Source organism: Engraulis encrasicolus, chromosome 13, assembly GCF_034702125.1.
Source record: "Engraulis encrasicolus isolate BLACKSEA-1 chromosome 13, IST_EnEncr_1.0, whole genome shotgun sequence".
NCBI lineage: Eukaryota > Metazoa > Chordata > Actinopteri > Clupeiformes > Engraulidae > Engraulis > Engraulis encrasicolus.
In genome coordinates, this window is record NC_085869.1 from 17,778,008 (window position 1) to 17,794,568 (window position 16,561).

The window sequence follows — 16,561 nt, forward strand, 5'->3', positions numbered from 1 at the left end:
AATAATTTACCAATGCTCTCCCCATCCTCCTCTCCCCTGACCATGGTACCGTCCTGCCGCACTACTCCCTTTCGGACGCTATTGGGAGCTGTCCCATTGCACGGGTGAGGCATGAATGCATTTTGTTGTGTGCAGTGTGCACTTGTGTGCTGTGGAGTGCTGTGTCACAATGACAATGGGAGTTGGAGTTTCTCAGTTTGGCTTTCACTCTTTCACTTCACTTCACATTATCTGTAGTTAGTTTTCTGTGAATTTAAAGTTAGTGTGCAACATTTTGGGTGTCACAATTTATGCTGCCCATTCACGAATATGCCTTTTTCATGAATACTTTCTTCTGACATCAAAGGCTTTTTTAAAACAGTTGCAGGCCTAGTGTTACAATAAAACAGACTCTTCCATCTAATGTTTCTTAAATATGTGTTCCAATCTCGCTCACAACAGTGACGGGTGTAGCATTCAAGGGAAGGGAAAACATTCACACTGAACCGTTAAAGCCTTGTAAATGATATCTTGTATATGTGTTAATTGCTGAAGACAGTGCTCTGTGTGCCTGTGTAAATAAAAGCACTGCATGCAAAGTACCAGACTGATAAAAAGTAGCCTACTCTCTGCTGCATCTCAATGAACGCAATTTTCACAAACAATAGCAGTGAAGTGAAGTGGCTCCTTTGAAGATGTAAATCGGGAACTGGCCTGCAGTATGTATGGGCTCTTTTCAGGGGCGGAGCTATAGAGGGGGCGAGCAGGGCATTTCCCCCGGGGCCACGGGCCCTCCTGTATTGGTGGTTGGGGCCCTATTGTCACCTTGGCGGGCTGTATAAGGGGCCCTATAAGTGTCTTGTCCCGGCCCTGTGTGCAATTGATTCGCCACTGGCTCTTTTCATGATTCTTTTCCAGTGTAGTGGGTAATGCAAACAACAAGCCACAGTTTTCTGTTTGTATGAATTATTGCAGTCCTTTATGTTGGGAAGGAGTATTGGGAAGGAGTAAGTTGTCTAAAAAAGGGTTGCATAGAACTCAATTGGAGAAAATACTTTGGAATTACACTACCAAATAAAAGTGCATGTTTAATTTGGTGCACAAGTTCAGATGAACTATTAGTAATGCAAATAAGAAACATTTTATTTTACGCACAAATTTTCCACTTCCAAAAAGCATATCGAAAAGTGCATGTTTAAGTTGGTGCATAAGTTCAACAATTAGCAAATAAGAAATTGTTTATTATTATTATTATTATTATTATTATTATTATTATTATTACACAATTACTTTTTACGCACAATTGTTTTTGAACAAACACGGTCGTCATATGGAGGAACTGTAACCACACCTTTTGACATGGGAGATGGAACTCCCACCCTGTGGCAGGCCGAGCGACGATCATTGGTCTACAGGGTATTTGATTTGCATAAGTCATGACTTACACGCATCTGGTAACAGTTGCCCAGTCAGTGAGCAGCAAATCATCTGCCAACAACTATGTGAACTTAGGTGTAGTGTTGTTTCGTCGATTGTTGTCAAATTTAACCTTCATTTCAAACATTTTCCTTTTATCAGTCAGACATGGCCTTTCTGGTGAAAAGTTTAACACTTGGGCTTTACATCAGTTTAGTTCACTGTACAACGACAAAGTATTTCACGTACGAGGAAGACGCACCGGGCACGGAGATTGGAAATCTATCTCGGGATTTACAGATTGATCCAGATGAGGACCCCAACACTTCATTTCGTTTCATGCAGGACCCGGACTCGTCTTTGATTCAAATGAGGCAAGTGGACGGACTTTTGACTGTGGGAGAGACCATAGACCGCGAACAACTGTGCCAGCAATCACCAAGGTGCCTCATCACATTTGACGTCGTCACGTTTTCCAAAGAGAAGTTTCAGCTAATTCATGTTGAAATCGAGGTGAAAGACATTAATGACAACTCGCCACAATTTCCTGCAAATGAAACTGTGTTAGAGATTTTGGAGAATGCCCCACTGGATTCGCGCTTCCCGTTGGATATAGCAGTTGACAAGGATGTTGGCAACAACTACATCCAAAGTTACCAAGTCTCTCACAACAGCCATTTTGGCATTGAAGTGCGCACGAAAGAAGACGGCGTTAAATTCGCAGAACTGGTGTTAGTAAAGAGACTGGATAGGGAGATCGAGGATTCATATACAGTCGAAGTAACAGCTTCCGATGGAGGGGCTCCACCGAGAAAGGGGACAGTCAAAGTTGAAATCAAAGTTCTGGACTTCAATGATAACAGCCCAACATTTGAACACAATTCACTGAAAGTCGAACTGTACGAAGATTCACCTGTTGGATTTCGTGTGTTGAAAGTCCACGCATTTGACCCAGACGCTGGTCTAAATGGTCAAGTGTTCTATGGGTTTGTCGAGGGAACCAGTGCCGAAATCATGCGAGTTTTTGAAGTTGATCAACATTCTGGCTCAGTAACCTTGAAAGAGATGGTTGACTTCGAAAAGAAAAGGTCCTATGAGATCAACATCAAGGCGTCTGATTTGGGCGCGAACCCCGTGCCATCCACATGTAGGGTCATAGTGGAGATTTTGGATGTGAACGATAACGCGCCAGAAATCAGCATTCAGCCCATGACGTCTGCCAGCGACGGCGTTGCGTTCATCACAGAGTCTGCCGCCAAGGAGAGTTTTGTGGCTTTGCTCAGCACCTCGGACAGGGACTCCGGCTCCAACGGCTACGTGCGCAGCAGCCTGCACGGCCACCATCACTTCAAGCTTCAACAAGCCTACGGTGACAACCAGATGATTGTAACTGCCACAATGTTAGACAGAGAGACAATCCCTGAATATAACATAACTGTGGAAGCAGAGGACTTTGGATCCCCTCCCTTTAAAACAGTGAAGCACTATACAATCAGGGTCACTGATGAGAACGACAACGCCCCTCTTTTTAACTCATCACTTTATGAAGTTTTCATCTCTGAAAATAACATCCCAGGTTCCTTCATCACAACAGTTGTGGCTACTGATATTGACATTGGTAAGAACAGCAAAGTGGCATATAAACTTGTAGAAAGTCATGCCTTGGATGGTGACCCAATAACAACATTTGTATCCATCGACCCAGTTTCAGGATCACTGTACACTTTGAGGTCGTTTGATTTCGAGACTGTGAAGCAGACTGAGTTGACTGTTGAAGCAAGTGACGGCGGCGTACCTTCCCTCTCCAGCACCTGTGTGGTCAGAATATATGTCATCGATCAAAATGACAACTACCCATACATTACATATCCAGACATCCAGAACGACACAACTGAAGTGCAGATTCCCTTCAACGCCCCTGCTGGATATGTAATACTTCATGTCAAAGCTGAAGATGAGGACGATGGTGAAAACAGCAAACTAAGCTATGAACTATCGGAGGGTGACCGAAAGATGTTTTCTGTGGACAAAAACACAGGGCAGGTTTCTCTGAAGCAAAAAGTGAGTTGTTCCTCCGATGAGGGCATGGACGTGAAGATCAGAGTGAGTGACAGTGGCATCCCCTCTCTCTTCACCGAGGCCTCCATCCAGTTTGTGATATCAGAAACCCAAGACTTTCATGAGCAGTATGTCATTGCTGTGGAGGATGAGCGTGAAGACAACGCCCATGTGGACGTCTCCTCAACAGTCATGGCACTTGTCGGTGCAGGATGCACTCTGCTGCTGGTAGCAAGTGTGAGTCTCACACTTTTCTGCAAGTTCCAGCAGAAGACAAGAGACTACGCTTCTAAATCAGACAGGAAACATGGATTGTTTGGAACGACATCTTTGACTGTGTACAATGCCTCAGAGGCCAATATATACGGTGGCACAGCACGCTTCCTAAACCACGGGAAGAAGCCTGTTCATGATGACTCATGTGTGTATGAAGACAAAACCACTGATTCAGAGTCAAAGGTGAGGTTGTTATAGGGGGCTACTGGTATTCAGACATAAACCAATAAATAAATAAATGATGAGAATACACAATAATGTTCAGATGAACACACAGCCCATTTTTTATTAATGGTTGTACATATTCTCTTATGCACTTACACAGATTTTCGGAGCATCGAGGTCCTTTGATGGAACAACATTGTGGCAGGATGACAAATTCAACTTCCAAAGAAGGTAAGGCTATTTGGAGACTTTCAAGCTCACCCATTAAATATTAAGCATCTCAATACCAGAGAATTTTAATTTTTTTGCTCCACTGTGTTTCAATCTCAAGTATAGCCTCATAATTGTACCATTGTAGAATGGTAGAGTGGTACAATTTTACCATTCCAAATGTAGCATTCTACCAGTGGAACACTGCCCTAGTCATTAAAAAGACTTCAGTAAAAAAAAAAAGTCTTAAGTAATACATTATGACTAGGTCATTGCCATTCTGGAAACAGCAAAATTGTAACAGGGGCCTTGGCTTAGCACACATTCACTCAAAAATTCACTTTTAAAACCTTTCCAGGCGCGCAGTCAGATTGATTTTCTTGTTTTTAAATCTAACAGCAGTGGTGGTCACCAGTGGGGGCTACTCTGACTTCACAAACCGACCCATGGAGTATTTTTATTAACTCAGAACATCAATAACCGCTGACACACATGCAGGGACTAACATGTTTGATTGTATCCACAGTGGCACTGGCAATACGGACCAGCAGAGCGTGAAGGACAGTGGCAAGGGGGACAGTGACTTCAATGACAGCGACTCTGACATCAGTGGGGAAGGACTCAGGAGGACACTTTCCACCTTTCAGCCGTGGGCAAAAAGTGAGTTTTGTCTTTGTTAAACAGCACAGAAACGCACACCCATGCACCAGTCACCTATAGTCAGGGCTCTAGATTAACTTTTTTTTTCATCACCAGCCAAAATGGCATAGTAGATGTTAATCTCACCAGCCAAACACACACTTACTAAGGGATAAAAGTGTCTAGTAAGTTGGCATTTTCTTCCAGCCAACCGGACATTTCACCAGCATTTGGCCGGTTGGCTGGTGTTCATTTAGAGCCCTGCCTATAGTGTTGGAAACTACAGACTGATGGTAAGTGTTTTAAACAGGAGACTGATGTAATTCTCAATCCCACAACCATATTTTTTCTCTGTTCCAGACTCTTTTCATTCATCTAATGCACTCGCCGTGGATTGGCAAAGCAGCTACTGTGTCATCCCCACAACCCACAGCCTCCATGCCGCCCCAGGGAACGCGTACACAATAGGCTTTTCCCATGCAGCAGCCTATAGTAATACCCATGTTAATCCGCAGTCCTGGAAGGAATCCTGCTACAACACAAACATTCCCAAAGCCGACGGATCGGCACAGACGTTCTGTGGGACAGGCGTCCTCCTAGCTCCTCCACACAGCAGCAGTCACCATCATCAGACGAGAGACCTGGGTGCCAAGGCAGAGGACCAGCGCGAGCCGGCCCAGGACTTCCTCACAGTCACAACACTCTCAGAGATCGCTACCACCTTTTAATCGCTGTGAAATCCCAACACGGTTTTGTCTCTCTTTTTTTCCCCCTTTCTTTTTCTTTTCTTTCCCGCCGTGATTCACAGAAGGGGTTTTGTGTTCGACAGATTTGTTAATGCACCCCGAATTAACATATAAATAAGAATCACTCTCTGTAAGTGAACAGGAGATGTAAATATTTTTGCATAAATAGAGAAAGAACTTGTCTGTACACACATGAATCATAAAAAGTGGATTTTTATCATTTGACACTTGTTTTTTCTATCTAAATAAAGGAATTGTTGAAAAGCCTGAAGTGTTACCAATTCCGGCAGTTAAACCTTTCAATCTCATGAGGCTATAGATGGTGTTTTGTGCAGAATACAAATCAGAGCCAAGGCTTGACGTGACATTTTATATGAAACCAGAAATTGGTGTGAAATTCATATTGCATGATATCTATTGAATCCATGATTGACAAAGAAAGGCCTACACATAACACATGCCTAAATATACCCTTTTAATTTTAGTTTTAATTGTGCTTGTAATATAACCCGAGGATAATAGCTTTACAGTTTATCTGGAATAATCTCATTTTTTGACAGTAATTTTCTAAATGGTGTTTATGGAAAACACGTTTAAGCACAGTCATTCAAACGAGTTTCGGTTTGCAATAATTTGATTTCAAGGGAAATGCCAAAAGAAATAACTTAATCAATGCACTAATAATACAAATCCCTGAACGATACATCCTTGTATATTAAAGCTTTATTTGAAAGGAACTTGAACTTGGAGTTTTCCTCTTTAATTGGCGAACAGGCTGGAAGTGGAATTGTCATAGAGAGCAATAAGAGATGTCCCTGCACCCCTAACCTATTTGAATGGGAAAGAATACTCAGACAGGCCTCTCATTCTGTTATGGCTATAAGAAACATAGGAAGTATTTATTAAAGCTAATGTGTTCCTTTAAAATATGCCAGAAAAGGTACTGTAGTTCAGCATCAGAAAACACAGTGTTATCATGCTCTTCCTAATCAGGTTCAGCAGCCTAAGAACAATGCAAGCAGTTCTATGTAGCCTACATTACAGGGGTACGAAAATTAAAGTTCAGAGAACCTGTGGTCAGACTTGGATTAAAGAAGCAAAAAAAATACACAGTCATAGTGTTCAGTATGTACAGTATTTGTCTGGTGTAGATAATTGTTTTTTTCCCTCCAATGGTGAGGCAAACCATCCCAGTCTGTTATTTTGTGTGTGGGTGCCACCTTGTTGACAAGGCGACTGCTGACTATGCCTGCTATTGCTGCTGAAATACAGTCTTACAGGTGCTGACGGAACACAAACTCCTATCTGCTGCAGAGTGCAGAAGAACAGGACTGTTATATAGAACATAATGCAATATTAATAATAGGGAGAGAATGCTATTGATTTGAAAAGTGTGTGTGTGTGTGTGTTTGTTTGTGTGTGTGTGTGTGTGCGTGTGTGCGTGCGTGCGTGTGTGTGTGTGCCTAAGGACTGTAGGTCAGTGTGTGTGTCCTTTGAACTACGTTCTGCAATTATCCCTAAAAGGTCCATTTCAGCATGACTTATAAATCCCGTAATTGTTTAGTCTATGGCTATATGCAAAAGGGCTCTGTGAACACAAAGCCAATCTGCGACTTGTCTGAATGCGGATTATTCAGACAGAGAATTCCCAGATAAACTCAAAAGTTCAGCCAAGACAACATATCTGGGCTTTTAAAAGCTTAAGATCTATTTCGAGACATCCTGTAATGCATTTGGCCACAAAATGAAAAGAGAAATTTGACCCACATGCGCCAGCTGTGCCACCAGAAGAGTCTGAAGTCTAAAATCCTTCTTTTCCCCCCCTGCCTTCCCAGGGCAGATGAAAAACACTAAGAAATGAAAAGGGCTGAATTAGTACATTGTGGTGGTCAGGGAATCTAACAGGGGGACAAAGGGGTCATTTTTCCCAGGCCCAGATAGAGAGGGGGCCCAAAATTGAGTTTCCATTACATTGTAGGTATTGGTGAGGGGGCCCTTTCAGATGACTTTGTCCTGGGCCCAGCAAAAGCTGTCAGCTGCCCTGTTGGTGTTAGATGGCATTTGACTGGACTTCACAAAAAATATTTTCACCACTGTACATGTAATCTTGAATGCCTACGAACTAATTAGAGAGTGCCTTTTGTTTGATAACTCGGTGTAGAATGACATAAAAAGCTAAAACGAAAGAATTCCAGCTGGTTTGTCAGTCAGTAAACATAAAACCTTTAGCTTGGATAGCTGGCCATTTTGCCCAACAACACTTTGCCTAAACGTTTCCCCAGCTCTTTAAAAGCAATGGTCTTCATTCAGCAAAGCAGCACAGCACAGCAGTGTTTTGCTCTTGTTGTCGCAAACTGAAGATGACACATCTCCAATACAATATGAAGGGCAAATGGCATTAATCGATCCGCCAGATATGAAATGACTAACTCTGTTTTGTATGTCCTACTATGTAGGTCAAATGGCTGTGTGTGCATCGACCAGACACGTGGGGCTACACATAGTAGCATAATTATCTGGAGTGAGTGGATGAAACCTCTCTGATTTTTGCTTATCAACCCATCAGTTATTCTATTTTTCTTATCAAATGAAAGTGTTGGACTATAATATGATTTAATGCACACCAGAGATTTATGAGGCCTAAAGATGATGTGCAGCACATGATGGCGTGTTTGTGAAGAGTACACTGTACACAACACAACCACTTTTACAGTTTTTTCTCGGTTGTTTACACACAATTTCTGGTACTTGACACACAATTCTGAAAACATTTCACCCATTCATTCACCATACCCATGAACCAATGCCACTGAACAACAATCACAACTCCTTCTTTACACTCAATTTTAACTTTCCATTGTAACACACAACTGTTCCAAATCACTAGCCAGAATTATCTGGATTTCACACACTTTTCATGTAGAATATAGCACTGGTTTTGAGAAACATTGTGACACAATTCCATTGAAAATACTAAAACCAATTGCTATACTACGTTGTACGTATGTGCACTTCCTCATCACATGGACAAACTCCATGGGCCTGTGGTATGGGACAGTGTATCTGGGGCAGAAGTACTCAGTTTGATTGGCAAGATATGTTGATATGCATAACAGCATATCTTGTAGAGATGTATAATTCATTGCTGTCAAATCATGCCTTATGAACTGTGTTGGCCTTGTGCTGTAGGAACCTAGTCTTCACTTGAGAGAGGTCAGCTCTCATCCTCTCGGCTCAGAGGTTGAAATGTTCCCCCTATGTCAATCCTTTTCAGCTGTACCATAAACATAAATATTGATTGAAGGCGTCATGTCTCAGTGCTACTGGACTACTAAGCAGCACTAGTAAATATACTGTAATATGCAGTTGTAATGCTGTTAAGAGCTGTATCCCCTGGCTTTTAAAAGAGCTCATTTTGGGGTCATCTGAAAAGTAGGCCTCTACTGTATATTCAAGCCATCACTACCATCATCTGGTGTGAGTAGTGGGAGAGGGACCTCTGCTGTGCCTGCACCAGATTTACAGCACAAGTAAGCAACATTGCCATGCTTCTGTCATCATGGCCACAGGCATATTGTGAAATATGTATCAAGTAATCAATCAGTTGAAAGTGTAGCCTACCTCTTCTGTATGCTCTTCACCAGAATGGCACAGTACAGTAGCCGCAGTAGGCATAGGACTGGAGCCACACACTAGCAAATATTTATACTTTGACATCTTAGACCAGAATGAAACGACAGAGTGTAAAAAACATAACTGTGGATTGTTGAGATGTATTTTTTATTAAAACCATTTAAATGTCAGAAAATCAGTAACATTGGAGCCATTAGTGTCATATGCCTGCACGCAGTGACTCTATACTGCCCTACAAAGGCAAAGTGCAGTAACTACGCCAACATTGAAACTGAGAAAAAAAGCCTTGGCATTAGGTTGGGTGAGTAACTATGAATTTGTCATGGCAATATCTCTAAAACTGGACACATTTGGACCATAAGGTTGTATCACAAGACAAAGGAGGTGTTATGAAAACCATTTTCAGTCTTAACCCAATTTTGACAAGTTACTGCACTTTGCTTTTCTATGGCAGTATATGCAATATATTATTCTGTCCTGTGTAAACTGAAGTATAGTCATGCACATCCATCAGTCTAACAGAAAGAGGCTTCACGGTCTGTAACAACTATTACGAAGTTACAATCTAGAATCTGGGTTAAACTTGCTTTCATAAGCCTGGTAAAGCCAGATAGCCTTAAATCCAATTCCTTTCCCGTGTCTCCTGAGTGATTTCCTCAATCTCTGTCCATGGTGCTGAACTGAATTGCACATTTATTGCATGTGTGCGCACTGTGATATGCATTGCCCTGTCAGTGCCTTGTGATTTAACGATGATTACACATCAGCATCACCTATTTCCCCCCTGACTGGAAACTTATTTTAATTTAATTAGTTCTGATTTAATTGTGTATTTTGATTATTTTGTAACGATCAGTAGCAAGATTAAACCACAAGGTAATTGTGGCAATCAATACTAAACGTCTACTTTTTTCTCTCCAGGGGTGTTTCATGCCCTCATCGCTCCATAGACAACTTCCCAGGCTTTCCCCTCTGTCCCGGTCAGGCGAATGCAAATGTAAACGCCAGAGCCCTTATCTTTGTATTTTCACCGACTTCAGTGTTAATGAAACTGTCCTCGAAGACCTGATATCTAAGACTTTTATCTTTGCCAGTCAATACTGCGGACAGGGTTGATATCCATCCATCCATCCACCCACCACTGTCAGTGATAGCTGCAGGACAGAGGACGGAGGGTGGGAATGGGGGTGGGGTGTTTGAATGATTCCAAGGCCTGGTTGGCTCACTGGCAGCAGAGGACATTTCAAGGACACTGTTAAATAGTGTTATTACTTTTAATGATGTGGCTGAAATTGTATTTTTGTTAATATCGTCCGAAATTTGAATGACCATTCACGTTCCTCAACCATCCCGAGCTCTGCTCCAAAAAATTGCCTTCTCCACCAAGGACATTGATTGAAGTGTTTTGTGTGTAGAAACTGTTTGCAAGACTAAATAACAACGTACGTGAGTTTCACTTAATTACACGACTGCTTGGTTTTTTTTTTTGTCCAAACAGTGGGAGCGTTATTACAAAACTCAACAAGTTACTGCCTTCAGTTAGACCCAACTCGGGTTTTTAGGTCGTCATATCCTTGGACTTGGAAATTCCTGACATATTGTACAGCACACATTACATCCCAACAGAAAAGATGTTATAACATAATAAACACACTCTCCAGGTTCTTAGCAATGAGCAATGACAGGATAAAATAAAAGAGCCTTCTTTTGTTTATGCCAAAGCAGACCCTCACATTTCCTCTGTGAGTGCTTTTGTAAACCGCGGTCTCTTACTACATGGCAGGGGAGGAAAACATGTCACCAGTACTCAAGTCTTATGCCGCAAAGGAATCACAAGGCATCCGTCTCTCTCTCTCTCTCTCCTTGTGCCCCTTGCTGCAAGGACGGGCCAGCTGTTCATCAGACTATTGCATATTTCACTGTCTGACCACGGTGGATGGACATGGCTGGTTTGGCCATAGGGCATACAGGGCATTTGCCTGGTGGACTGTTGATGATTTTGGCCTGGTCCTCCCCTCCCCTCAGTGTAGTGGTTTCAGTCCTCATGCCGCTACAGCAGACCTCTCTGAGTCCGAAATCGGCGATTTACATATTCAGTTTGGCTGTTGTGGTCAAATTAGCTTACAATATATCACTAAAATTGTTGTCACAGCAGACTTCATTGTCTCTCAGTCAGGGGCGGAGCTATAGGGAGGGCGAGCAGGGCGCTTGCCCCTGGGCCCAGGGCCCTCCCGTGTTGGGCGTGGGGGCACTATTGTGAGCTTGGCAAGCTGTATGGGGGGCCCTAGCAGTGTCTTGCCATGGGGCCCTGTGTGGAATTTTCCCGCCACTGCTCTCTGTGCCTGGCGGACCGGTCTTCGCTGAATACTGCCCCAGTCCACCCCTGACAGTAGCTGGCATCAATCCATCCAGTCAGCCATGTTTGTGGGATCTAGTGTGCCACTTGATCTGGAAGAAGGAAAAAAACAAAGCCAATCAAGATTCAGTGAAGAGTGCTTGAGATAATGTGCCTATCAATTACCCTGATTGACTAGGCTGTGTAATTAGCCACACCATTCAGTCTTCTTTTTTTTACGAGGCAGGCTGGCTGCAGGCAGTGTTGTTGACTTTAGTTCATTAGCATGCGAGACGGCAGAGAGGGATTCTCACTTTATTCATCAAGAGAGAGAGAGAGGATGTTTCTTATTCACTGTTGTATTTCAATTAACACCTGGCTGTCATGTCTCTAACTCTATGGAAATGCACATCTGGTGGGCGTTAGGCTGTCACTTCGATCGCTTAACTTGTATTCCAGGTTGACGCGATACCTCAGATGCCTGTGATTTATGAGATTTTGAACAAATACACTGAAATGGACCATAGCATGTTCACTAGTAAGGACTAAAAAAGTGGAGACCCAAAAAACAGTGTACATTATTGTTTTCTTGATTATTTACTTTATCTATTTACTAGTTTAAAGGACCAGTTCTGCCAATTTCAATATGCTGCTGTATTGCTGACGCTACCCTTGACTTGTCAGAACCCGGTGATGCTGCATTTTTTGGCTCAGCCCTTTCCGAGATATGAGCTATTCTGATGGGGGCAGCTTCTGTTTACATTTTTTAAAATCTTAACATAGGCCTACTGCAAATATTTTCCCAAAAGGTATCACTGTTTGCTAGTTGTCTGCTGATGTTGCATAACCTTTTGGATGTTTTTGAGAATAAATAAAAATGTTTTTTTGAAATGTAAACAAACACCTGCCCCCATTACAATGACCATGATTTCAGAAAAGGCTGAAGAAAAAGAAAAAAAAAACTCAGGTACTGACAAGTCCAGGGTAGTGTGAGCATTAGCCTACAACTGCATGTTGAAATTGACAGAAGTTATCCTTTAAGGGGCTGAGGTGCAGAGGTATATAAAGGAGTACATTCAGGATGTAAGTACAACACTAGCATATAATACCCGGAAAGCACTGATGATCATCAAAGACACAAGCCACCCTGCACACAAACTGCTCAGCCTCCTGCCCTCTGGAAAGAGGTACAGGCGCCTCCGTTCCCGTACCACCAGGCTGGCGAGCAGCACAATGCACCAAGCGATCAAGATGCTGAACACTCAACCCACTCTCCCTCCACTGTCAGCCTCTAGCCAGCAAGGCCACTGACAACCCCCCCCCACCCCCCACCACCATATCTGCGACTGAACATTCCACCTGCACTACTATACTCGTGACTGAACTTTCAACCTGCACTAACTCAAAACATGCACACACACACACACACACACACACACACACACACACACACACACACACACACACACACACACACACACAAGCACACTGCACTTTCTGCACTAAACCCAAACATACACACACTGACACACACACACACACACACACACACACACACACACACACACACACACACACACACACACACACACACACACACACGAACACACACACAAGACGCACACCGCACCTTCTACCTGCACTAAACACATACACACACATACACACACACACACACACACACACACACACACACACTGCTGCTGGTGTACTTGACAGACCTTTTTTAATATTTATTTTCTTCAAAATGCTACTATTACCATGTCAGAACGCTATAAAGGACTTTTTTTAGGAAAAGCACAAAAGCACAACAGATACCTCTTAATGTATGTCCTCTACAAGTCTTCTGTTGTCCAGTCTTGCACTTTAAATGTCTGTATGAGCACTGTCTATGTCCATACTGTCTTAAGTCCATGTATAAGTACTGTCTATGTCTATACTGTCTATGTCCTTACCTAGATTAGTCTATGTCTAATGGGAAAGCAAGAAATGTAATTTCAAATTCTTTGTATGACCAGTGCATGTAAAGAAATTGACAATAAAACCTACTTGACTTGACTTGACTAATATATATTACATGACACATAGTTATTCCACTGCACCTAAAGAGGGTTTTCATAAATCAGCATATTTGCTTCACTATAGGTGGGGAGCCCCATGATGCGTTGTGTGACGGGGGGCAGTGGTTGCAGTAACCGGAATGACACACAAAAGACACTCAAGATAGTTTTGCTGATATATTTGACATTAGTTTGTCTTCATATAACCGAATGAGTCCTGGCACTGCACTCATTCGTGGCATTTGACACCTGGCAAATTGGAGCTCAGTGCAATGAATAGTTTGAAAATCAGACAGACAGACAGACCGACAGACAGACAGATAGATATGCAGAAATACACACAGACAGCAGACAGAAAGCAGAGAGACAGATAGATAAATCTTGTATGACCATCCTGACCTTCATAACCAAAGACTAAATTCAGCCGTTGGTCAGCATTGCCATCCAGTGGCACACAAGAGTACTACAAGTGCTGTGAACAAAATTAAATGAAACCTGGTGACAGGGGCTGTTAAGATTTAATATTATATTAATTAGGGTTTACACAGGCAATATCATGTCTCCATATCTACCATATGTACAGTAATTATGTGTGCATTAGTGTCTTTAGTTGCCTTTCGTTGTGTAATTGCTGTAGTAACAATCCATTTCCAATAAGGAAATCCGTCTGCATGGAGGCTAGGTCAGTGTGTGTGGACGATTTACAGTATATGAACTCAATTCCAGTCAAATAGGTTATATTACAAAAAGCAAATTATATTGGGGGGCGCTAACAGGAACGCTAGGGCATTATCTTTCCTCATTTACTGTCAGCCTCAGTTGGAGCATGATTTGCTGCTCAGTATGAGCAGGGGATCCTGGTTTAACGATGTTCAGACCTTATCACAAAAGGTGATCTAATGATTTTCTGGACCTGCCCGTCCTAATGAGTGTGCAAATGTCAGACAGGAGGATCATCTAATTACTGAAGTCATCTTTGTTAAGAGAAAAGCTAAAAGAGAATGGTCAGGGCAGGCAGGGAATCTCAACCCCCCCCTCCTCATTAGTGTAGTTTGATTCATTTTTGAATCACGTTATTAGAAGGGAAAAAAATCAAGATCAACATTGTTAAAAAGTAGATTTTGAATGTTTTGCTGTTAGGGTTTTTCATCGCCTTAAGCAGAGCAGACTTGTTGGATGAGAGTATAGCCACTTTTTTTTTTTTTGCAGATGTCAGATTGAATAAATAGCAGATGACTCAGTGGGGTGGCTGTGCTGTATAATGCACCAACTTCCTGCTTTCCAAGGAGCCTTATTCAGGTGATGAAAATGCATGATGCCATTAGAGCCCTGCTGAAACCCACAGCAGACACCAGGGCTGGACTGGACATCCAGCATAGCGGGCATTTCCTGGTGGGTCCTGCACTCCTTAAAACCCTTTGAGGAGTGCCATCACAAATATGTGCTTAGAATTTTGCCCAAATTTTGAGTTCTCATTATGATGTCATAAGGACTTTGCGAGATTTTCAACACAGACTTCTATGGGAGCTGTAGAGTGTTCAAGTAAAATTCTAGAAGAACCTTTAGAATTTCCTTACTCCTCAAAGGGTTAAAGAGGGCCCCTCATAATTAGCAGTGTGATTCTCCGGTGGGCCCTGCACCCTTGTGGGCCCCTATTTTCAGAAAAGTTAAGAAAATATATAGTATACTGTATACACAGCATATATACAGTATATATTATTATTTATTTTCATTTTTTATATACATTTCTGAAAATAGGGGCCCACAAGGGTGCAGGGCCCACCGGTGAGGTCAGTCAGTTCCACGCTGCTAATTATGAGGGGCCTTCTTTCAGGCAAAAGTGCCCGGGCCCTATTTCTCCCTCAGTCCAGCCCTGGCCGGCACTCTTCCGCCGTCATCATTTCGCATTATCGGAAGATGGCCGTGACCTGTTAGAGTTATTGATGAGGTCTCACAACTTAGATATTAAGCTAACAAATTATGCTAAAAACACCCGATGAAATAAACGGTCTTGGAAATATCAGTGTCTGTGAATTTAGCTTTTTGAGTATGTGTAGATGTGAAGTCAGCAAAACCACCCATACAGTAAGCGCAATTTTATGATGAAATTTTATGATGGAAAAAAACCTGCATTGTTTAAAAAAGGTAGCCGTTGACTTGAGAGAATGGAGTGAGCATTTCCTATGTCAGGTGCGCACGCATAAGATGGCCCCGTCTTCACACACCTAGCCAGTCTCACCTAGCGGATAGGCCGCGTGGCATTTTTCTGACAGGACCGCAACGCTGCAGCATCCTGCTTTGTGACTGGTGATCCCTGTATTGCTTACTGTCTTTGTTGACATACAGAGTTGGCTTGGTATACGTGACCTTAGCTTTTGTTTCACAAGGAAACGACTTGACAAAATACCCCTCTGGCAGCTTGTCACATTGTTTCACGTCTTCTGCCCAGATAGTCCACAAGAGACAGATATGCTTTGATGTTAATTTCGCCTGAACGTTATGTGAATGCAGACCTAATGACCCCAGATTATGAGTCATCAATCCTTTCCAATCATACTCTCTCTCTTGGGTTTGACTCAGGGGAGGGTGAAAATATCTTTAATTGCAGATATACAAATGAGCTCAGTCTTCTAGAAGCTTTGGCTAAATATTAAATCAGCCCTACACGTGACTGTACACTTCTTTGCTTAACATACCCCTCAGCCAGCCACGAGCCATTCAGGAGTAAAAGCCATGTAAGAGTTGTTACACCCTACAGAGAACAAGACTTTATAAATAAACCTGACCGTCAGGGGTGCAGACAGGGGGGACAAAGGGGACAGTTGTCCCGGGCCCAAGGAGAGATGGGGCCCAGAATTGGTTCCTCATTACATTGCACCTACTGGGCAGGGGGGCCCTTTCAGATGACTTTGTCCCAGGCCCGACCAAAGCTGTCAGCGGCCCTGCTGACAGTTGTTGGGGAAAATGCATATTGGTAACTTCTGCAGGGAGGGCGGGCACAGCGCAGCTAGGGAGAAGTGAGTCTATTAATTAGCGGGTATGCG

General features: G+C 42.7%; 1 protein-coding gene and 1 long non-coding RNA gene across 2 annotated transcripts in view; one reads left to right on the forward strand and one right to left on the reverse strand.

Annotated features, from left to right (window-relative positions):
* The first annotated feature begins 1,563 nt into the window (after nucleotides 1-1,563).
* Nucleotides 1,564-5,734, forward strand: pcdh8 (protocadherin 8). Its single transcript, XM_063212858.1, has 4 exons — nucleotides 1,564-3,912; nucleotides 4,055-4,125; nucleotides 4,631-4,764; nucleotides 5,104-5,734. The coding sequence occupies exons 1-4, from the start codon at nucleotides 1,564-1,566 to the stop codon at nucleotides 5,469-5,471; spliced, it is 2,922 nt and encodes a 973-aa protein (XP_063068928.1). The 3' UTR covers nucleotides 5,472-5,734.
* A 3,536-nt stretch (nucleotides 5,735-9,270) lies between these two features.
* LOC134460773 (uncharacterized) overlaps nucleotides 9,271-16,561 on the reverse strand; it is a 68,517-nt gene continuing 61,226 nt past the window's right edge. Inside the window, exon 3 of the long non-coding RNA XR_010037166.1 lies at nucleotides 9,271-11,570. This is a non-coding gene — a long non-coding RNA (uncharacterized LOC134460773). The remainder of the gene's footprint in view (nucleotides 11,571-16,561) is intronic.